We start from the raw sequence: 23,886 nt of genomic DNA, 5'->3' as shown, positions 1-23,886 counted from the left end.
AATTATTGTACTTTGTTTAAACTGCCTTGTACAGCTTGCTCAAGGTAACTGAATTGGAGTTGTTAAAAGTTTTCGCAAATGCTACATTTACTCCTCCACCTACCTCTCTTTGTCACAGCCTGAGGGGTTGCTAACACAATCCAAATGCATACAACGATGTTGTTTTAATTTTAAACCACAAAAATTTGGTAAAACTGCAATGGAATATGCTACCAGTATAACATCCATGGGTTTTCCCATTTCCCTTATTATTTAAATAGATGGGGGCAGCGAAGTTAGACAGTCATTAACTTGTAGCCTAGAGGTAATGAAAAGACTTGAGATAACAATATTTAGCCTGGAATTTACTAGCAACTTTCATATTGTCATGGTTGCAGGACTAAATATGAACATTACTGACATCTGCAGTGTCTTAAATATTGATTAACAATGCATGTCAATGTAAACGAGTTATGGACTTAATAGATGCCAAGAACTGTGATGCTGCAACCTATGTCTTGACATATGAATTCATATATTTGTTCTAATGAGCTTCACATTGAAGTCTCATTAAAGTGTTCTTGAGAAATAACTAACCAGCCTATTTACGTTAATGAAAGGCTCATGCCAAAAGGTTCTTTTATGTACATTCCTGCATAGTTTCTTCCTTAGAAGATGAAAAAATATAATTAAATAAAAAAGAAGTCATTAAAATACCTATTTTATCTGCAACAAGCCTCTGACGCAGTTTGTCTGCACCCTATAGTGCCATCAAGGCATAAATATTTTTCCAAATTGCATCTGAGTTTGTCAAAATGCAGTGAGAGGTGCTTTGCTGTTTAAAAATATTTTTAAATGTTCTTGGTAATACTGCTTACGCAGCTTTAAAATATTCTCCCTTCCACTAGTGTGGAGAATGAAGACAGTACAAGGGCAAAGAAAGAATAAATTGTCTTTGAAAAAGCAAAGAGTTTTTGAATGCAATAAACGACAAATAGCTTGGGAGCTGCTCACACCCTAAAACAATCACTGTTTTACAAGCTATGTGTACTAACACTTTTTACTTGACATGCTTACAAGGGGTATACTACAGCATCTGAAACTTCCATCCACAACGAACTACAAAAGAATCTTATCAGCAGAAAAAGAGGTCCAAGTATCTGCAACTTGAAGACACTGCTCACTCTCAGAAATTTAATAATATAATTGTAGACTTCTTCCCATCATAAAAGTGTGCCATACAGAGAAGTGCTGGGGAGAAGAGAGAGTTAAAAAAAAAAAAAAAAGCCAAAATTGTGTAAATAATTTGTGTATTAGTATACCACAGTTGTTGCATTTATCCATTGGCATTCAAAAACATCTGGGACAGCATCTTAAAGTAAACAATGTTCACAAGGCCATCTGGACAAAACTGCAGGCAAAAATTAAAGCATAAGCATATGGAAAAGCAGATTTTTCTCTTCCCTTTAGCAGTACAGGATGACAAATGTCAAACCTAGATCTGTCCACGCTTCACTGTGCTACGCTTTGCAGCACCACCTGGCTCTCCTTGCACAGCCACCAAATAAGGACAGCATTGCCACAGCGGACCGTATCTGCAGGGCAAACTCGATAAAAGCATTTCACTTCATGGTTAAATGGCAGCTTCACACAAGTAGCAAGGCTCCATTTGCTGAGCCTTACATATAAATTATTGAAGGCGGAAAAACAAAGCAAAAGCATCCAGTTTTGCGATAAGAGCCGAGCGAATACGCAGTTGTAGAACGCAGAGCATGAGAACCAGACATACGACTGTCGCAAATTAGTAATTAGCACAGGGAGAAGAAGTAGCAGTAAATTAAGAAATTAAGAAAATTCTGTGTTGTTACAGAAGTCTAGGAACCTCCTTTCATTACAAAGGTTTTAATTACTGTCTCTTGATTTTTCAAGAGATTTTACAAGCTCATTTCAAATGATATTTCCCTATTTTTTTTGCATTTGTGAAAAAATCCTCACAGAAGTGCCATTACAACCACTATCAGCTCTCTAGCTTACCCTATGCAAACACTTTTAAGGACAAATACAGAGCCAGAGGAAGGAGAGCAGTGTTTAATTTAACTCTGCTCAGCATCCCCAGATTGGGGATAGATGACAGACAGGCCTAAAGCTGAATGTTTAGTTGACATGTGAAGAGTTGGTCAGTCTTAATAGAAGATGCTGGTGATGACTGCGATAGCTAATACTTTACAGCTTGGGGCTAAAGGGTCCTTCTGCAAGATTAACCCAAGGCTACCAGCCTGTTATTAATCAAAGAGTAATATGTAATTTTTTTAAGTGAATTTGCACTGAACTGTTTCAGACTTTTCCCAACTCAGTCCTGCAGTTCTGTAATATTTTCACAGCAGTGCTTTTGGATATGAAAAGTGACTTTTAAGTCAGTATAAATATGAGAAGAATTTTAGCAAAAGGACTATCAAAATGTTTATAATCTACTGCTATCCACGAGGGCCTACAACTCCTGGCCGAACAGCATTTTGAGAAAAGTACTTCCAGCCACCCGGCCACATGTAGCAGTAGGTATTATAAAGGAACATTGTTAGTTAACTCTTGTTAGTGTTCCCAGGAGCAAGGTGGGTGAAAAGCAAGGAAATGATCAAATTCATAGCTTAATTTCTGTCTGTAATTCACTATTACATCTTCCAGAGTTAACATGGTTCCCCTCGGCTTCTCTGCCTTTCTCAGACAGGGTGGGCATCAGCCCCAGGCAGGCCCGTCCCTCCATAACTTGGACAGTGTATTTGACAATTTGGGGGTGGGGAGGGTCTCACATTCAGAGTACACTTTTCTGGCAAGTTCCTTCTGCAGTTTTTCTGTAGAGGTGTCCTTTCTCATCCGGTCATGTGGGAAAAACCCTCACCCAAGTTGTGCCTCAATCACTGCAGCCTCCTTTTCTCTTGCAAAGGCTATCTTGCTCCACAGGCTCCCTGCCAAGACTGTCTTCCCAGCTCTCCACAGGGGAGTTGAGTAAGGATGCCCCTCTGACCACCTTTCAGCACCTGCCTCCGGTCCCACAACAACATCCCTCTTCAGTGCTCACTTCTTGCACCCCCAGACAACTGCATTTGTGCTTCAGCACAGCCCTCGTGCTCGGCCATGCCACTCGTCGCTGCCCTTTCCTCCCCAGTGCTAGCAACGCCCTGTCCACAACACCCACAGCAGTCAGAGGCTGCTCTTCTGCTACAGCACTGCTCACGATGCAGAACAAGGTTGCATCAATGTTTTCTTGAGCTTTTCTACCTCCTCCTGCTTGGCTGTAGCCTTGTAGGCTCTGAGGTCAGCTCATGATGGTTGCACAGCACCAGCCATATAGGTATGTGACTAAGATGTCCCAGCCCTACCTTTATACAGAGAATGATTCAGTTTGTGAATCACAAGAAGTCACCAGACCAGGTGTAAAAGCAAACAGTGTTGGCACACCCACTTGCAAAAAACGTTCAAAAAACTTACTACTGGTTCTCTATCTATTTGTTTTGCCAGTACTGCAAACATTTGCAGCGTACCTGGTCTTCTATACCTACCTTGCTGAAACTGAAATGTGACTGGGGGTGCAGATGGCATGCAAGCAAAAATGTAACTGACATCCAATTTTTCTTTCAGCTGGGGGAGTAAGCATTTTTGCTCATCTTTTCAATGCGACTGTTTTTTTTTGTAATTAAAAATGAGGTTCCAGGAATATGCACTTTTATTCCAAGGTCAAGCATTTTCTATTGAATAGAGCTCTGGTACTTCAGCTGAAGGTCTTCATAGCAAAAGCAAGGTTAATAGATTTCTTTTCTTTTACTAAGTTCTCATCATGCTATATTACGAAATGGTACTAAATTGTCAGGCACTCCTTTTTTATTTAAAAAATTTCATTTTTTTCCCAACACTGTACAAGAATGACTAGCTAACCCTCAGAAAAACAGCACTGTTCTCATCTTAAATGGTCACCAGTTTTACATTTTAAAGGATTGATTTATCTTATGGTGCTACAATCCTACCAAATTAAAGATTACAACTTCATTTCTATGATTCTGTCAGAATGTTACAAACTAAAAACCACATCTGCATAGTGTGAAAAAGCAACCTATTCAACCCTTGGTGTTGATGCTCTACGCTCAAATGACTTGTGCTACACCTCACAAGTACGCAGACAGGAAAGGGAAGAAGCTGCGGGTAAAAACAACAGAATGTCTATTTTTTTTACTTTTTATTTTTAACAATAAGTAAACATGAAAGAAAATTTATGACTGAAAAGAGAAATATCTTTTTGCTGAAGCGTAACTCAGATTTGGATAGTCAACATATTCTGCATTATTTTGCTTAAGTTTAAATTATTCAAACTGTTTTTCCAGACAAGTTAACACCCATTACTTGTACTGTAAAATCATATATTTTTTAATCTTTGCTTTATATTAGTTATACCCATTAAACCATAAATCAAGTTTCTAAATTTCACCTATTGGCAAAAGCTGGGCAGCTGAACTTACTAGCAAAATCTCATTCCTCTGCTTGAACTTCCCAACAATAAAATTAACTACAGAATTTGAGAACAGATATTCTCCCTTCTCATTCTATTGCCACATAAACAAATTAACTGCTCTATAAACAAATTCACTATGCAATCTTATGTCTTCAAACAATGTCTAATTTGGCTTTTATAAAGGAAAATATGCATTTTTAAGACCACAAAACAATTTATTTTCTCCAGCAAATGAGCAGACACCCAGCTAGCAATGTCTCAGCATGGTTCCTGTGTACTACATGTGCATTATGTCCATGTGAAGCTCACAAGTGTGCCACACTGACAATACTGCACCTGCCTTTCTGTGAAAATCATCATGGCCTGCTAACCTTTTCCACAAAACAAATTTCTGGGTGGTACACCCTAGAAAGCAATCTTGCTTTATTCTTCCATCTTGTGCCCAACATGACCTCTTAACCAAACAGACTCCTCTACAGAGAAGGGGGAGAAAAAAAAAAAAAGGAAAAAAAATAGCAGGCATGGCTGGGTACAACAAACCATAGGATCAGATGCGAAAATCACACAGCTGCAAGCATTCTTTTGGGAACCCAGCACTGGGATTTATCTCAATCGCTTAATGTAATTACAAAAGTCAGTCATGTAGTAGTAATGTAATTTGCACATTTTTACAGCTGAAGTGAAGTTGAATCTTTATGAGAGACTGAGTGAAAAGCAGGGATCCTGCTGCCACACTATTCCACCACATTAGTACCAAATGACAAGCATTTTGCTTTTGTTTATTTTCCAAGATGCATTAATTAGGAAATCTATATAACCCTCCCTTACATGTTTAAACTGATTATTTTATCTTTAAATGACTCCTACACTTTCAAGAATCAAAAAAAAAATAATCCTAACAGCTCTCATCTGTTACTTATATCCATTCTCATGCTGCATTTCTGCAGAAATTTCTACATAATGCTATTTGAATTGTAATGAAGCACCATGCCGACCAGTTGTTAGATTAGAAAGAAACCCAGATATAAGATAAATCTTTTTTACAGTGCCACATTTGGGTATGAAAATTAAGTAAATATGTTTGTTTTTTTTTTTTTTAATTGAAGGAAGAAGCAGAAAAGCAATGGAATAAAAGCACTGTATTAATTTTAAAGAAATGAAAGTAAGTTGTGGGAAACAAGCAGCATAAAACTGACAACTAATAATTCATATTTCCCAGTTTAAAATCAGTCATTTATTATTGACTTATATGCAAAATATTTTTTTTAAAATCTAGGCCAACAAAGAATATAAAGGATGATAATTATACTGAAAATGTCGTGGTAACATGAAATGAAATGCTATGCTTAAAAGAAAATAAAAGATAATTTGTCAATGGTAGAGTTAATATTCACTGTTATACTTTGTGTCCTTTGTTTCTGGACAACAGCACAAATTATGCTTTGATTTCAGATCTTATTTTTAAAAAATATTTAAAAGGCATTCTAGCTTAATAAATAAATAAATAACAGAACTTCAGTACTGTTTGGAAATTTCTGCTGACACCTATTATTTATTTATCAACACATTGATGTTTACCAGCCTCTTCCAGTAGGTAGCTGGGACCGAAGCAACCGACTGTGACGGGCAAGCTACTTTTTCCTCTTTCACTTGCCACTCAGGAAAGCCCAGCAAAACATCTTTGGGTGGCTAATCCCAGAGCTCCCAAGAACAGCGGTGACGGTGACCGAGGGCCGCTGGCTTCGCAGCGCGGATCAGACACGCACGGGCTGACAGCGGGTGGGCCGCAGCCCGCCTGGAAGGGCGCAGGCCCTTTCGGAGCCATCTTGCTGAGGGGGTGGCCACTCGGCCGCGCTGGTGCACGACGCTGCTGCTCTCACCAGCAGTGGATCACTCCGGGGAGCTGATCCAGACCAGAAAAGAGCCAGCACAAGTCCTGCCCTTCACAGTTCCCAAAGCAATTCCATGGAGAACGACCAGGAAAGAAGGAGCAGGAGCAAGCTGTAGGGCCTTTGCTTCTGAGGCAGCACTGCCTCAGAAACCTCACAGACAGTGTGAGGTGCTGGGAACCTGGACTTGTTAGTCTGTCACCGATGTACAACTGTATCGCATCACTCACTACCTTGCGTTCACAGTAAAAGCTCGGGGTCACTGGGTGCGCTTAGTTACTGCTACACTGTGGATCGCTGCCACAGAACCTCACTTTTCAGGGCACCGCAGCAAGCAGGGTGAACTCCATACGCTCCTGTCGCAAACTGCGTAACTACAAAATTAACTGGATTATAGCTAGCTCTTAATTTCAATCCCCGATTTTAAAAACCGGAGAGAAAATCAGTTTAAATCAATTGGGAAAAATAAAAAGTTTATTCCCTAAATAAAACCAATACATTCCAATTTCCAGTTATAGAAAGGAGCTTCCAGTTATACGTGGCAGATATTTAAATGAAATATATGTGTTTCCAGAGTATCAAAATGAAACACAAATACATATATAGAAGAAATATATCCTGCCCTGTTCTACTATAAACACTTGATTTTAAAGATAAGCTTACTTTTTTTCTGAATTAGTTTTGAATTTTAGTTGCTTAATTTAAGACATTTCACAAAAAACTTCTAAGCATACCCAGAAAACTTCAAAGTTTTTCAAGTTTCACAAAGTATGAATTCAAAGCATGAAGCACAACGAATCATATACCTTCTGAAAATCTTATCCGGAAGTTCAAAAACGGAATTAACTGAAACAAACACTACAGCTTTTTAATCTGCAAGCAAGCTGCAACACCAATTTATGACCTCATGTAAATTGAAACTGAAACTGTGAATGCGTGAAATCACATACTGCATTTTCATTGTTCCAGGCAAAAAGATGCAAAAAGTAGCAATTCATCAATTTATTACAAACAAATAACTTAACATACAACTTGTGATTAGATCAAAATATGAATTTCTGAGTGACCCTTACATTTTTTTCCCCTCAAAAAATACATACCACCTCTTAGAACTAGCAGGATTTGTGCACATGCAGCTAAAGGAATACATAGTCCAATCCACTAAGGCATTCTTTTCCAATCTTACTTAAAAACAGGTGACTACTGACCTCTGCTAAAATCTGCAACCAATTGTTTTACAATTTCAGTTACGTGATTTTGTTCGTTTGCTTGTTTTTTGGGTTTCCTTTGTGAAGAAAACCTGGAATCTGATGTATTCCATAAATTACAAGCCAGAAATGCTGCAGTATGTGTTACGGTTAAGAACGAATAACATCAGCATTATCAAGAGTAGACAGCTGAGGGCCACACGTACAAAGTTCTACCTATTATCACATATACTGATAAGATATAGGAGGTTCCTATGGTAAAAAAAAATATATATATAAAATTTAAGAGAATTTTTTATTAACAGAAATGAACTTTATATCACAACCCAATGACATCACTGAACAGAAAGCAGTAAATCCAACACCAGAGGACTAGAAGATCCCCTTACACAAATTTAATTAACTGTGGAAAACAAATCCAAATTGAAAATTTTAAGATGTGACACATCCACACTAGAAAAATTCAATTCATTAATTCTTCTGTAATGTTTCTGTGCATTAATTTATAGCACATTTTATTTGAGGTATTATATCTTCTCTACAATAAACATCTTTCTCTTCATTAAAGACAAAATCTGGGAAAACCATCCTACAGCGCTCAAAATATTTTAAAAACTTAATTGTACTGGATAAAAAAATTGAAATCATTTATAAAAAACACGATAATCACTACTTGCTCAAGTAACTGTGCAGTTGCAAACTGTATTACACTTACACACTCATACATAACTTTACAATTATATGATTAATATGACTCAAAATCTGAAATGCTCATTTTTAAAGACAGTACATTACAGATGTCCCAGATAAAATTATTTGTGTAAACTTACTTGGTTCAGCCCTGGAACCATGTTTTTGAAGAAAGTCAACTATCTGAGCCAAAGCCTTTTTGTTGCAATGTGTTGACAGCTCTTCATCACATTCGTAACACCTAAACAAAAGAGGAAATGAACTGGAAATCAAGATATCTGGATTCACCTCCCGATTTTAATGGACTCCTCTTAAAAAAAAACTTACACAAATTACCTAAGCTCTAGGTTTCGATTTTTAGTACTAAAAAGATGAATTAAAAATGAATCCCATCATCCCATACGTGCTCTTCATACCTAATGAAGAGCATGAATGCCTAATGATCAGCCCTAATGGACTTCAAAATTAACAGAGTTAATTAAAATCAGTTTGTAGCCCTGAAAATAACCATATAGAAACAAGCAGGAAAGACAAACTCCTATAACCAGCCAACTCTCTATAGTACACAATGGACTCACAAACAGTTATGTTGGTATGCTTTAACCTTCCATGGCAATAGTGTCGTGGCCACTGTAAAAACCGTAGTTCAGCAGCAATTCAAGGCATTTTGTCTACTCAAAAACAACTGATATCAAAGAAAAATGTGGCTGATGTGACTGAATGTTGCCTAGCAGGAAGAAACCTGTGTTTGGACAATGGAGGAGATATAGAGAGAAAATAGCTCTCTCAGGGTGGGCAGGAAGGGAGCATACCAAAACCACTGTTTACTTTATTTGATTTGCAACCTCTCTGAGAATCATAAGGACAAACTAATTTTCGCTCCAGAAAGCCTGCCTCTCTCCTCTTTAGAGATCTATATAAGGCATTCATTTTGTTTGTCAAAATGATTCTTTATAATTAGAAGACATTGCTTTAAGGTACAAGAAATCCTTATATATAAGCATAAATGAACACCTGCATACCATATGATCCACGTGCTGAGACTAATAACAATGCAATGAGGTTCTGTACGCACTGTTTGGAAGTGTTTAAGAGAATGCTGGCCTTCTGAGTTCTTACTACATCCCTAAAAATGAAAATATTAACACAATAAGGAAAAAAAATGAAGTAAGAAAAGACTATATTATTAGTAAATAAATTACAAAAACTTTACTTCTTAAAACTAAAAGTTATAGTGCCCAAATATTCACTTGCAATGACTGAGAAGGTTAAACATTCTTTATAATTCAGTATTACAAAGATATGAATTGACTTTTTTGCAAAAATAAGCACATTTTATTTTTTCTAATAAAGGAAAACCCATTGCAACACAAAAAAAACATCTTTTCTATCTGGGAAAATCAGTTAGAAGTATAGCTTGTTATTAAGCTTGTTTGGATTTAACAGAACTAATTCCTACCTTTTGAATAAGAATTGTCAATAGAAAGCCAATTATGCCATTCACAAAGATAAGAATTTTCTTTAAAAATAAAAAGTGAAGGAAATGACTATGTAGCTTATTTGGACATGGAATATCAAGGACAGGACAGCATAGGTAAGCCTCACTGCTTAAGAATGCTACATGCATTCCAGACAGCAAATGCAAAAGGCATATAAATCATTTTTTTCACTAAAAATATACTTCAAATACACCATTTATGTACATCAAATTCAAGAGAAAGCATCTGCAGTTTTTCAAGTATCTACAGAGCAGGACTTAGAAGTAAAGACTGATTTTTGAATAAGGCATGAGTTTTGGAGGCTACTGACCACATAAACATGAAAAAGCACATATATTTACCTTGTTTTAAAAGCTGTCCTTAACTGCAAATTTTCAGAGATAATCTGAGTTCTGCTCAAATCTACTTAACTATCTTCTGAAGCCTGTTAATAGCATGTTTCTTTGCAAAATTTAATCTGATTAGACAATCATGGTAAAAGCTGGCATCTGTCCTTACTGTAGTAAGACCTACAGAAAGTCTAAGAAAAAACGTGAAATGCTTTTTTTCTGGCAACTATTAGCAGAATTAAGCATGACATTGCCTGTAAACTGAATTTTTCTGCATCAGCCTTTACTTCACTCACAAGCCAGAAACCTGCACAAGCCCTTGGGGTCAGGACCTGCCATTTTAAACTCTGAGACCACAATTTGACATTATAACTGATCCGGACTAATGGCTAGCTGCCACAGAAAGCAGCGTTCTCACTCCTGCACAGTCCTTTCTCCCTGGTTTCAATCAAATCTAGCAATTGAGTGTCCATAGTATGAGTTGATTCAGGAATATACATATTCATTTATTCATGCATTTTTATCGGCAGTATCTTCACCCAGATAAGCCAGCTGAACTGATGCATTTTGCAACTGTACAGTTCCTGGAGCTAATTCTCCATATGTAGCAAGAGATGGAAGAGAGATGAACAGAGAAAAGGTGGAACCATCACCTACTACCTACAATGCCAAACTGCACCACAATGCATAAAAATAACCCAAAATACTGCCAAAAACCAAACAAGAAGAACACAAGGCCACATCCCATTCTATTAAAGTTGAAGCACAGATTCTCACAGCTAAGCACTTATGTCACACCACTTCACTAAAAGTAATGAGATGCCACACGGGCAGGATCTGTACCAGTAATCCTTCAGAAAATCAGGGCCTATCCACCTATAAATTTAAAATACACACTTACCTGAGAGCCACATTTGAGACACAGCCATATGTCTGAAGGGGCCACGGGCTCACCATCACTCATACGCCTCTCCTTCAGACATTCTGAACATACTGACCAAATGCTCTGAGCTACCGCCCTCTTCACATGATGCACATCCACTGCTTGGCTCACATGCTGGCAGGTTAAGCCTACAGGAAGTAATACTTTGGTCAATTAAAGATAATAGTTATGAAAGGGAGCACATGCACATCAAAGAAGAAGAATCTTCAACAATTCAGCATTAGGAAAAAACAAAAATAGGAAAGATCAAGAAAGATCAGACCTCTATTTCAGTCTTCCTACAATGAAAAACCCTTTCGAGTCACTAACCATCACCTCTTAAAAACAGATAAGCTACTTTGTATTAGGACCATTAACAGGGCTGCTATTGTACAAAATTAATTACTGTTTTGTTTTTGTCAACAGTGAAATGCTGCATAAATCTATTTTTGCACATAACGCAGGCAGTTGACATCCCCTCCTATCTTTAAAAAAATAAGATTTCCAAATACCTATAGGATCTTATTACAACTGCTGACTCTGAATACTAGAATTCACCACTGAAAAACTTAGGTTTAAAGGGACATCTTAAGGCCACCTTGTCCAAAGCCTAATTCAAAGCAAGGCCAAATATGATTTTAGATCAGATTGCTGACAGCTTTGTTCAACTGAGCACTGAATTGCCTTGAGGACAGATTTCACTTCCTCACTAGAAAATCAGTTTTCTGTCTGACCATCCTTGCAGTGAAAATAAACTAAATTTCCTTATGTCTAGCCAAATTTTCCTTGCCCTAACTTTTGTCTTTAGTACTTTCCATTGTGGACCTCCGCGAAGAGTCTGGTTCTGCCTTCTCTGTAACCACCTATCAGATGGTTGAAGGAAGAAACTTTGTCCTCTCCTTTGGCTAAACAAACCCATTCCTTTCAGCCCCTCTCCACGTGTCATGGTCTCCATCTCCTTAACCACCTGGAGGGCATGACTAGCTGCTGGACTCACTCCAGCATGTCTTTCCTGTAATAGGGAGCCCACACCTGAACACAGTTCTCCAGATGAACTCTCACAAGTGCTGAAAAGATGGGAAGAATCACTTACCTCGATCTGCGTTCCTGTTAATACCATCTGGTATACAACCGGCACAAGCCACACTGCCTACTTATAATCAGCTTGTGCGCTAGGACCTCCAGGGCCTTTTCTGCAAACCTGCTCTCAAGCCATTCCAGGTTCCCACCCTGTAATTGCATGTAGTTATTTTGGCCCAGGAACAGGACTCTCCACTTGCTTTTGTTGAACTCCATGAAGTTTCTGCCAGCCCATTTCTCCTGCCAGCAGGTCCAGGTCATACTCAATGACAGACCTACCCTCCAGAATTATCAGCCACTCTCCCCAGTTTGTCACCATGAAGATGACAAGAGTGCAGCCTCATGATGACACCATCACCCAGCTCTCTAAGCACCTTCAGATGCATCCCACCTGATCCCATGGACCCGTTTGCTTAACAGCCCTCAATTGTCTTCTATTCTGGATAATGCAAAGACAGAGGCAAAAAAAAAAAAAAAAAAAAAGGCAGTCCAAGTTGTTCAGCCTTTTCCTGAGTCCTTTATCACTACACCCCCTCTGCCCCCTCAAGCTGCATGCTCATACTTCCGTTAGTCTTCATTTTGCTGTCACAGTACCCAAACAAGCCCTTCTTACCCTTCACATCCCTACCAGATTCAGTTCCGAGGCTGGCTTACCCAATCCCATCCCTACATAACCGGAGCCCCTCTGAGGACAGCCCATACCTGCTTCTACCCTCTATGCCTTTCCTTTTTGCCTCAGCTCAGTCAGCAGCTCCCTGCTCAGCCAAGCAGCTCCCTGCCATGCACACCTCAACTTCTGCACACTGGAAAGGACCATCCCTGTGCTCTGAAGAGCTTGCCACTGAAGACCAATCAGCCCTCCAGCCCTTCAAGGCAGTCAAGTAGTGTAACAACCTATCACGCCAGAAAGACTTGACTGAGGATGTTTTCTTACAAAGTCAAACAAGAGAAGTATTACCTGGTACCACTGAGTTGTGGTTTTCATAGTCAACATGGATTTTATTAGCCCTCAACCTTAGGGAAAAAAACACTTAAATGTATTTACCTGCAATATCATCTGAAGAGTCTTCATCCTGTGGCCTGTTAGGCCTTTTGCTTCTCTTTGTTTTCTCAGGGTTGGCTCTTGATGGATCCTTCACCCGCATCTGTTATATACTAGGAAGGAGAAACAGAGTTTGCTTTATTGTCTAATCGCTTTGCCAAGTTTATTGAGTTTAAACTCTAAAAGCAAAGATCAAGTCACATATTCAAATCTCCTGAACACAGTTTTAGACTGACTAATGTCACCTATTTTGTAATATAAAATATGAAGGTGTTAAGAATAGCTCTTAAGAATGCTGTAAGATCAGTTTTATTACATGACATTACAAACTGTATCTGCACCTACAGGGGACATTCTTCCAGGCAGCAGCGGTAAGTATTTGGGAGACTGCAATTTACTTTATTTTTGTCATTTTAAACTACTACAAAGTTCCAGCCTTAGGTTCTTGTAAGTTACTGGTAACTTCATGCTAAGAAAAACTTCATTAAAATAAAAGCTTCTCTTCTCTAACATATCTCCCTTGGTAAAGGTTTCTGTTACCATTCACCCATGCACATTCCCTAAAACCTTTTGAGTAATTTCAGACAGTTTAATAAAATACAAAAGTCTTCTGATTCTTATGAAACTGTCCTCAACTACAAGTAAGAACAAACTGCAGCGTGAGCTGACTCCTCTACTACACATCAGAGAATCCATACAAATGAATGCTCTCATAGGAAATTAATAAAGGAGTCCTAAGAGAAACAGAACTCAATTACAAATATTTTCCACCAAACTTAAAAAAATAAAATCCTTCAGAGATTTCAGCATACTGCCATTTAATCAAAAAACAAATCTGAATTCACTGGATCAGTACAGCTGTGCATCACACAGCTTCCGCGGTTTAGTTTACAGGATGTCTTTCAACAATATGCTTCAGAAAAAAACAAAGAAAATTATGTTTTATTTTCCAAAAGCATATGAATACATGACAATCAAACACTCATACACTGCAGACCTATGAGCCATTCTATTTAGAAAACAATGTTGCAGTACCACATACAAGTTAATAATGTCACCTGCCCCACTGATACCATCTTTAACCGTGCTACCACATTGCTGCGTAAGAAACCTCTGAAATACTCTACACTTGGGAACAGCAAAAGATATATCCTTACTATAGATCAAGTAAATAAGTTTGTCAAAGCTTATAGTTTGTCCATCCAAGTTTTTAAATCTTGATCTTGGTATTCCTCCCCCTTTCATATTGGTAAAGCCCATCGGTGGAACAATCTAGATTCCAACATTCCATAGAGTAAGAAAGAAACCTTTGCTCTCTGCTTCCTTGCACTTCATTGTTTTGTGAAGTGCTACATTTACATCACGGTCAATGTATACTATATACCGCCATGCTCTTCAATTACAGATTTCCAAAGTTTCTGTACTTAAGGGTACGAAGCTTCATATGCTCAGACATTCAAGTAAATAATGCTGCTAAATTCAGGGTTGTTGACTTTGCAGGTTTGCACTTCACGCTCAAGCAGTCAGGAAGATGTGAATACTCCAGCTCTTGACTACGTATATTCAACAACATTTCAAATCCTTGATGTACATCAAGAGCCATGCAACACAGCAACCCCAAAACAGTACAAGGTGCTTCAGATCCAAACGATGTCAAGTGTATATTTATTTCTACCTTGGGATCTCATGATATATATGCACATAAGCTTCCACATGAAACCTTGCATCACCACTTGTTGCACTGCAACTTAACCAAGCACAATTCATCAGGACATTCACCAGACAGGAAGGCTGATACAGCTGCTGTTAGAAAACTGAGGATTTTGTGTCATATTATGTAAACAGTTAATAGCAAAGGCAGCAAAATGTCCTCCCTAAAGGAGCATAGCCATGTTTAGGTTATTCAGCATTGACGTAAATGATCTACCAGTTCATTTCAGCATGAAAATTCTTTATCTATTTGGACAGATTATGTAAGCTGTCCAAACCGCAGCTTTCACCCAAACGAAAGTCATTTCAAGATCTCAGATAACTTTACAAAAGAACGCTTTTGCCCCCAGCCAGCTGAAATACAAGCAAGTCTTTTCCACCTCTGAAAGCCCGTGGCCAGCAGGCCAGCGGGTACTATCCGAACAGGGTGGGAGCAGCCCGCTGCTGGAACCCGCTCTCTACAAGCCTTGAGGACACGCGGAGAAGACTGAGTGTCAATTAGTACCAAGAATGATCTGAAATGTGGCGTTTCTAACTGAATATAATCAACGTGGCATTAGAAACAAATGCTGGCAGGAAACCCAAGCACTGACACTGCAGGCTTGGGAATCCGCCGACCAACCCAGGGACTTTGCAGTCATCTTTGAGTACGGGCAGGCACAGCAAAAGATAACACGGACCATTAGATTAATCAATTTTCATAAACACACACACGGAGGCATCCATCAGACAATGTTTACTGACCTGAGAGCTCTCAAAAAAGCCACAGAATATCAAGGACCTAGCCAGCCAGGGTTTGTGCCTGATTTTGAAAAGCGTAGAAGTGGGATGAATAAGAACATGGTAGCTACTCAGCAAGCATCTGAGACACAAGTAGCATAGTATAGACACGGCACTATTTGACCTCTTCCAGCACATTCAGGGACAGAAAACATTACACGTAAAAATTTTAATTTAATGATTAAAATCGTGGCCAACAATTCAGACTCAAAACTCTTATGCCAGCCATGTGATTATTACCTTTCGTCAAGAAAAATGAGGAAGAAATGTAAGGTGCTTCAGAAATTCCTTCCTAGACCTGTTCCAGTTTACGTGAAATAAAATATTAATAGTTTATTGAAATGAAAGCCCTGAACAAAAATAGAGCCAAAAAGAAGCATAGAATACAGCTAAGAAAAAATTAAGAGAGAAACTCTCTAGATTTCTCTTGGCCATAGGAGCAATGCATTCAGGACACACAGGCAGACGGGAAACAGACAATTTACATGAAATGAACTTGATACACTGAGGATTAAACACCTTGGCAATATCCCCATGATTTGTCTCTTTCCAGGCCAGTTTCCTTTTTTTTTTTCCTGAATACGTTCAAAGACTAATTTGTGGCTACAGTGATCAACTGAGGAGCGTACTAAAGGAGAAAGACTTCCTCTGAACACACAAGCAGGAAGAAGCCTCTGTAAACCCTTGCTTGGAAGTTTCTTTTTGTGATGGAATAACAAATACAGTACGTTTACCGTTTCCTGTGCACAAAATCAAGTCACGGGCCAAATGTATTTGTCTAATCAACCTGCCAAAAATAAATAAATAAATGAAGATTGTTGTGGTAGAAAAAGCTGAGTTCAGCCAGCACGTTACCTTCATCCTGATCTCTACTCAGCACACAGTAAAATTCTTAAAAATTACTCAGTTTCATGGAAAAAAAATAAAGAATATAAATAGAAAGAGCTGAACCTCTTCCACTTAAACAATCATTTAATACAAAACTAAGAACTAGTATTTGCCAAACTTGTTCATACTCTTTGAGCTCAGCATACAAGAGTTTGAACTGTAATCATCACCACTTGCTATTCTTGGTTTACTTACTTTTTAAAAGACTCCTAATGGCAGCCTGCCTACAAAAAGCTGATTAAGATCAAAAGCTCCTCGCTGTAACTGCTAATTTCCAGCTTTCTAGAAAGATCAAAACACTTCAAAAGCAGCAGAACAATCTGCCTACCTAATTTTAAAAGCTTCAAATTTGTCGAAGCGCCAAAAATCAACCTAAGATACCAGTGCTAAATTTGTTGACTTAAACCTAAGGCATGCCTGGTCTATTTTTAATGTAAGGTATGCGTGAAATAGACTGTATTTAACACAAAAATGCACCCTCTTAGTAAAGTATACATTTAGAAACTACCAAGAGTTGGGTATAGTTCTTAAAGTTAATAATTATTTCTTAAGTTTTATGTCTCACTGAAACTCAGTAGAGCTAGGACCAACAGAAGATACAAGGCCAGAATGAACCTGAATTCACTTTTCTTTGGGCAAAAAAATAAGCAGGTCTTTCCTCTTCACAGGATCCTCCTGCAGCAGAGGTGGAGAAGCAGACAGCCTGCACTGCCTGAACCCCTCAAAACCCATTCCCACCTTGCACACCCGACACAGAGGTTAGGTCCCTCCTCCTACAACCCCACAGCTCACTTGCTAAATTGCAAAACGTGCAACCTTGGTGCGCTTCCCCACGCTGCAGCTTTGCTGCGGTATTTATAAGAAGCGCGAAGCAGACCACCAGCGTGGCAGAGGAATAGCCTGCCACCCTGACGGCTGCCGTATCGCTGCTTCCATTCCATCTGGCGAGACCCACTTCTTCTCTCATCTCATAATTAGGGTGCCAGCTCTTTCAGGCAAGAGCCGTATTTTTGTTCTGATCTGTGTAATACTTATCACAACATTTTTCCTGATTCATGATTAACTGGGAGGATTATATTTGCATTACTAGAATGCAAACGGTAAGATAAAAATGGCATAATAACCATTAGCTTATCTAAGCATGCTTACCCTACGAAATATAGCTAGACGGGTCTCCAGATGGTCTCCAGGTACTACTTTGGATATGGGAAATACTCTCCCAGTAGGACTGGTCATTAACTGTGAAACCAGTAGTGTTAATTATTTCATCAGTGGGCATCTGAATTGAAAAGAGTTGGGGCAAATACATTTACCTTAATTCCTCTTTTCAGCTGGGGTATGCTAAATTCCAGCTAACTTACCATTTGTACTCAAACTTTCCAATTAAAATTATACAATTTTATGTTGCTAATGAAAAAAAAATAAAATTGCATTGGACTGGAAGAGCAATAGAGAACACAGAATCTAGCATTCCAAAAACTAGCACAGGGCTTTCATGTATCTTAACAGAACTGTACAGCTGCCAAGAGCAGACTACCACCAAAACACAGGGCTGTTGAACAGAAAAGATGTGCAGATTAAGTCAAAAGGTCAAGATGCTCTGTAGCATATTTGTGATGTGGCTTTATGAGCTTCCTTCTAACTGTGAAAGTAGAAAAAGACGAGACTTGCGCAGGTCAGAAATGCCAGATCCTCTGTAACTACTGCAGAACTGCCACATGTTTTGATGCAAGTTGCAAGTTGATATATTTTGGATGTCTGTTCAGAGCATTACCTGTGGCATTTTGGCTTGCTCGCTACTAGATCAAATGTCATACAACCCCAGCAAGAACCGCATCCATCATGGTCAGAAACTGGGCAGTGTCATCAATCAGCGGGCCGGGGCGCTCCGCGCTCTGACGGCCACCAAAACCTTTGCGGCAAACAAGCCCTCGCTGCCTGCTAGAGCAGTAAAAGGACCAGAACTCCTGACTGGTAGTGGCAGCCACACTTCTTCCCCTGGAAAATGTCATCTGAAATTCTCAAAGTGTCATCTCCAAGATTTCCCAGCCCAAAGGCACATCACACATCCTACACCATCACTAGAGCTCAAACGCCAGGCCTGACATCGTATTGCAGCCCTAAAAGGGTGAGACACTCACGTACTTTTCGCACGAGAAGTGAGACGGAGCCGTCTGGATACAACTTTCCAAGTGAGATTAAACATCCCATAGCATTATGTACTTCTATTAATCATTCTTTATTCATCTGTCCATGCTACGCACGGTCTGTTAATGTTCATGTCTGCATCCTACACAATCCTCTTTGTATTTGCTACTGCAACCCACTCGCCACACAAAAACTACTTCTAATGATGAACAGAAACCAGATGTGTCCAGAAACAGGAACAGAAAGAGCCCTTAGCCGGCTTTACGACTAAAGTAAACACAAGGATTGAGTGGATAAAGGAGTAGTTCTTTGATGACATATTTTTGCTGGCACTTTATAGCAAAGGTTTTGTTAGTGTCTTACGGAAAAATTCAGGGATTCCTCTCAATATCCAACTCATAAAGCAAATCCAACTTTAGCTCATGCTCTCTATCCTACTTTAAACATATTGTCAAAAACATGAACAAGCCAAGAGGGAAAAACATATGGGCTGACGTGTTCATGGTGTAACATGGATTTTCCCACACATTCACAGATATCCCTGAAAAAGTGAAATAAATACCATAAAGAGAGCCATAGCTTGTAAGTAATGATGTTGGCCTGCAAATGAAAACTTTGTATGTGAAAAGGCAGCCGGCTGACGGAGCTGACAGACTAAGCAGTCACATGGTATGAACGGCGATGCAAAGAGTGCCGTCACCACAGAAAAATTGAGGGAATAACAACCAAAACAGCTGGAGAATAGGCTGAACTGTCAGCGTCCTGGCAGGATAGCCATAGGACAAAAACTGGGAAAAGAGTCTTTCAAGGTGTCATAAGGGAAAACAAAAGGCAGTACCAGCAAAGGATGAACTGGAAAGACATTGTAAAGTCCAATTTATTTATTTCTTAAGTCAAGTAATAGCAAGTAACGAAAATGAACTATGGTTGTGGCATACTGCATGAGATAGACTGAAGCCCACCCAAGATAATACTTAAGCTGAGAGACTCAGCGCCAGAGACTCATGCAGTCCCCCGCCTACAGGGCTGAGTCGGAGCAGATCCCAGGAAGACGAAGACTATGCAAAGCCTTCCATCTACTTTGGAAGCTGCAGGAGTTAACTAATTAATGGTGGTAAAACAGATAAAAACAAAGGACTACGAAAAATTAGCCTGGGCTTTTTGAAAGTCAAAGTCTTGCCGCCAAGAGCAAAAAAATTCATTCTATCATCTTCCTAGGTACAAATTGCCCCAGTTTGTTTTGATGACATGTCTAAAGTAGAACAACTCGTCCTTGATCAACGATTGATGTTCACAGCAGAACCTGGGAGACGCCAGCTGTATTTCTGTGAAGTTGGCGGAAACAAAACTACAGAATACCAGTTCTTCAATATTTCATGAAGAAATCTGACAAAATATTTACAACCGTAGTAAGCTGCGGAGTAGGATATGCCTTGTAAAATTGCTATCAACCTGGAACATGTGTGAGCCCCTACTGTACCTCCATCTAAAACGCGTGAAAATGAGACGGGAAGGAACCCTTTAAAACATGAGTCTTCCTGTATAAAAGGACTGTTTAATGGAATTCGGAGACACCTGTAGCCAAAGACATCATGCAGCAAGACACTTGAAGTTACTGCCATCCGCTTCTGCTTTCCTGACATCTTTATTCTCATACTTCTGTGTTTAACACGCAGCCACACACATATCCTGTTTAACTGTGCGAGTAGCAGCGGATCTACAGCAAGAGCAGGATGAACTCCTAAAAGCATACAGACAGCCGGAGACTGAAGCCCTACAAAAATCCACGCATCACAAACCGAAGCACGAGCTCAAGCACAGCGTGCAGAGCTGCTGCTGTGGGTCCACAGCACCGTATTTCTGACGAACGAGGGGCATCGCCACCAGCTCCACGCTAGCTGTCGCTGCCTGGGAAGCCAACCCGGATTACCAGGGAGCCGTCCCTGCGCTCCGACCGCCGGCACACGCTGCTGAAGGCTCGGAGGGAGCAGGCGGCACCGGGCTGGCATCTGCCGCGCTGTCGGGACCCGGCATGCCAGCCCGGTGACACGGGACGGCACAGCCACCTCAACGCGTGCCTGCTAACGCAAGGCGAAGGCAGCGTATGGCCGAGCCCGGCCAGCTGCGGGGCCACCGGTCCCGTCCCAGCCCTCACCGGGACGCTCGGGGGAGCCTCACCCTACACGCACGGCACCGGCTGCTCGGCCCCCGGGGCTCGCCGCCGGTCCCCGACCTCCCCCCCGTCCCCCGTCCGTCCCCGGGCGGCTCCGCAGGCCGCGCTGCTGCCGCCGCCATGTCGCGGCGCCTCGGCCCTCCCGGCCCGGCCGTGCGCTGCCGGGCTCCAAGCCCCGAGCTCCGCAGCGGAGCCGGCCCCGGCCCCGGCCCCGGCCCCGGCCCCGGCCCCGGCCCCGGCCCCAGACCGACCGCGGCGTCCCCCCCGCGCTCGGCCCGCACTCACGGAGCGGCGGCGGGGCGCGCAGGCAGGGAGCGGCGGCAGGAAGCGGCGGAGGAAGCTGGGCCGCAGCCAGGGCCCCGCCGCTCCGCTCCCCGCCGCTCCGCTCCGCCCGGCGCGGCCCGCCCCCGGCCTCGCCCGGGACCAGGGGGCCGGGCCGGGGCGGCGGGAGGGGAGGGAGGGAGGGAAGGGAGAACCGGAGGGAAGCGGGTCCGGGGCAGGCAGCGCTATGGGGAGGCTTGTGCGGGGGTGTGGGGGAAGAAGGAGCTGCCTCCGGCGGCCGGGGATGGGGGTGTTACGGGGCACCGAGGGTCATCCCCGGACGGTGCGCCTCAGGCGAGCTCCAGGGGGAGGTGAGAGTGAGAGCACATCCCAGGCTGAGCTACGGGTGTGCAGCGCACGGGGTCTTCAGGCTAAACCCCAGAACGTGTCCGGGCATCACGGGGGGCACCTTTATTTGGACAGGAGGCGAGTCTGAAGTAACGACCTGGAGTTTCGTTTTATCAGAATACCGTTATCACAGAATCGCAGAGTGGCTGAGGCTGGAAGGGGCCTCCTGAGATCATCTAGTCCGACCCCCCTGCCCAAGCAGGGCTGTGAGAAAAATCTCAATTTTCTTCAGACGGGATCTTCTGTGAAGCTATTTTATTCGCGATTGCAATGGCGGGCATCCTGCCAATTGGGAGCGCATTTTAGTAAACAAATCATAACCTTTTATTCCCTATACCCGACACCTGATCACCTCCCCTGTTTCCTCATTGGCTGAGTACTACAGGTTCACAAGCTACTCGACACTCTTCTATACCATATATGTACAATTTTTTTTCTTCAACCCTTTAATTTCTTCTTTTTCCTTTTTTTTTTCTTATGTTTTGAGAACTTGTGATCTTTGTTTTACTGTTCTCACACTGCTCATCCTCTTTTTCTCAAGCTTCTGCCTTATTTTGGAACAGTGAGGCCTTCTACTGTCCACTTATCTACTTGGCATTTCTCCTTGTTATGACTACACATCTACCTTTGAATACAGAAAATTAGTTCTCTACTGCAAAAACACAACTTAGTTTCTCACAGGGCCACCTAGAGCATGGCATGGAGTAGAAAAAAAGGGGGGGAAGGGGAGCATTACTGTGGGACTCCCCAGAAAACAAGGATGGAGAACCTGTAGTGGATCTACCAACAAACAGACTAGGAATGGTTAGGGAACCACACGGAAGCCATGGGCCCAAGCAAAGACAAGTTAGCAAGAACAGTATTGTTGAAAGAGGTTGACAGACCACGCAGGGTTTGATTTCGGTAGGAGGAATTCTTTAGGCACTGTGATGACAGCGGTGACCACTGAGCACAAGGATCAGAAGGCAGACTGCAGGGCATGTAACAGATGAGCACCAGGCCTTAATTGTGAACACCACGTTCATCGAATGTGTAAAGGGGGAAGAATATGGAGCAATAACTGGGAAACAAATTGGATCAAGGAGGTTCTTCCTCGTCTTCATGGGACAGGTTAAAGACTTCTTGCACTGCAAGAGCAATAAAAAAATTAAAAGGTTAAAGAAAGAAGGAAGGGAAGCTGAACACAGAGCAACAGTGTGTGATGTAAAGGGGAATATATTTACTGAGTGCAAGAGAATATCTGGAGCAGGTAGAAGAATATCAGGACAGTGGCAGAGAGGGAAGGCAAGCAGAGGAGGTGGAAAAGATGAGGAAGTTTCCCCAAAGAAATGGACTGAATCCTGTGCAGAGTGAGGACAGAAGTCTTTATGCACAGACTTCCAACATGTTGGGAAAACTGGGATATGTAAAGCATGGTGAAGGATGCTGTGGGAAAGAGAACTGCCAGTGTATGGGAAGGCTGACAGTTTGATTGGAAAAAAAAAATAGATGATAGTCAGAAGAAAGTATAGTAATAGAAAAATCAGAAAGGAAGTGACACTTGGTGAAAGCCTAGGTCTGTGAACCTTACCTTTGATCAGTGGTGACTTCAAGTCATATGAGAAGATGATGATACAGAACATGCAAAGGTAAATGTGACTAAACAGTCAGCTGGCAAATGAAGCCACCAAGTATGAGTGTGGGAGTCTGTACAGACATTGAGATATTCCCAAAAGGTGAAATGAAGAAAGCTGCTGAGAAGAGGCTGAGAAGAGGTTAAATGGCAATACCCCATAGGTGAGAGGAGAATAGAATGTGCTGCTTCAGAAGAAAAGATGGGCAAGAGTTATTAGCAACAGTGATTTATGTGATACCGTAGCAAGGATTGTTCACTGGAATATTCCTGCTCATCATTCTCTCTTCTATCCGTTCATTAAGTCATTGCCTACTGACTTAACCAAATCTTGCAAAAGATGCCTTGTGAATTGTTCCTATTTTTGCAAGCAAGCTAGTGTGTTCTCTGTGTGTATGTGCGTGTGAACCAGGGTCAAATTAAAGCCATAAATTAATTTATAAAAATAGGACCCTATATGAATATGCATTTCATGTGAAAAGCATTGTGACACACCACAGCTCACGTTTAAGTTCCTCACAGCAACACATGCTGTAAATGTAGAGAAGCTTTGGTCATTATTTTACAACAGGTAAAATATGTAGTAAAAGATAACTCAGAAGAGGGGGTATTCTATCTACCCCTATCTTGTTACAAACGGAAAACACATAAAACTTCGACTCATATATAGATATACTGCTTCAAAGAGACAGTTTGCAAATGTCTGTCGTGGAGGCCATATGGAGAGGCTGGCAGAAGGGCAGCTAGTGAACCAGCTATACGTGCCA

At 41.2% G+C, this 23,886-nt stretch overlaps 2 protein-coding genes across 12 annotated transcripts in view; both read right to left on the bottom strand.

The window, feature by feature from the left end:
- USP45 (ubiquitin specific peptidase 45) overlaps window positions 1-21,279 on the bottom strand; it is a 54,850-nt gene extending 33,571 nt beyond the window's left edge. For 9 of the 11 annotated variants that reach the window (XR_013948114.1, XR_013948115.1, XR_013948116.1 and 6 more), the window contains exons 1-5: window positions 21,124-21,278; window positions 13,143-13,252; window positions 10,997-11,166; window positions 9,290-9,393; window positions 8,408-8,508 (exon numbers count right to left, since the gene is read on the bottom strand). Coding sequence is in view for 6 of the 11 variants with exons in the window: in XM_080584054.1 (XP_080440180.1) it covers window positions 8,408-8,508; window positions 9,290-9,393; window positions 10,997-11,166; window positions 13,143-13,242 (475 nt within the window). In the remaining 5 variants the exon portion in view is untranslated. Of the gene's footprint in view, window positions 1-8,407; window positions 8,509-9,289; window positions 9,394-10,996; window positions 11,167-13,142; window positions 13,253-21,123 lie in introns of all 11 variants that reach the window. The other 2 variants (XR_013948113.1, XM_080584051.1) reach the window with 1 other exon arrangement.
- The window catches only part of PNISR (PNN interacting serine and arginine rich protein), a 118,335-nt gene that overhangs the window by 65,713 nt on the left and 28,736 nt on the right, over window positions 1-23,886 (bottom strand). The gene's annotated exons all lie outside the window — the stretch shown is intronic.

Source organism: Anser brachyrhynchus (assembly GCF_964034855.1).
Source record: "Anser brachyrhynchus genome assembly, chromosome: 3".
NCBI classification, from domain to species: Eukaryota; Metazoa; Chordata; class Aves; order Anseriformes; family Anatidae; genus Anser; species Anser brachyrhynchus.
Note: the sequence above shows the minus strand (reverse complement) of the source record. Positions and strands in the feature narration are given on the sequence as shown.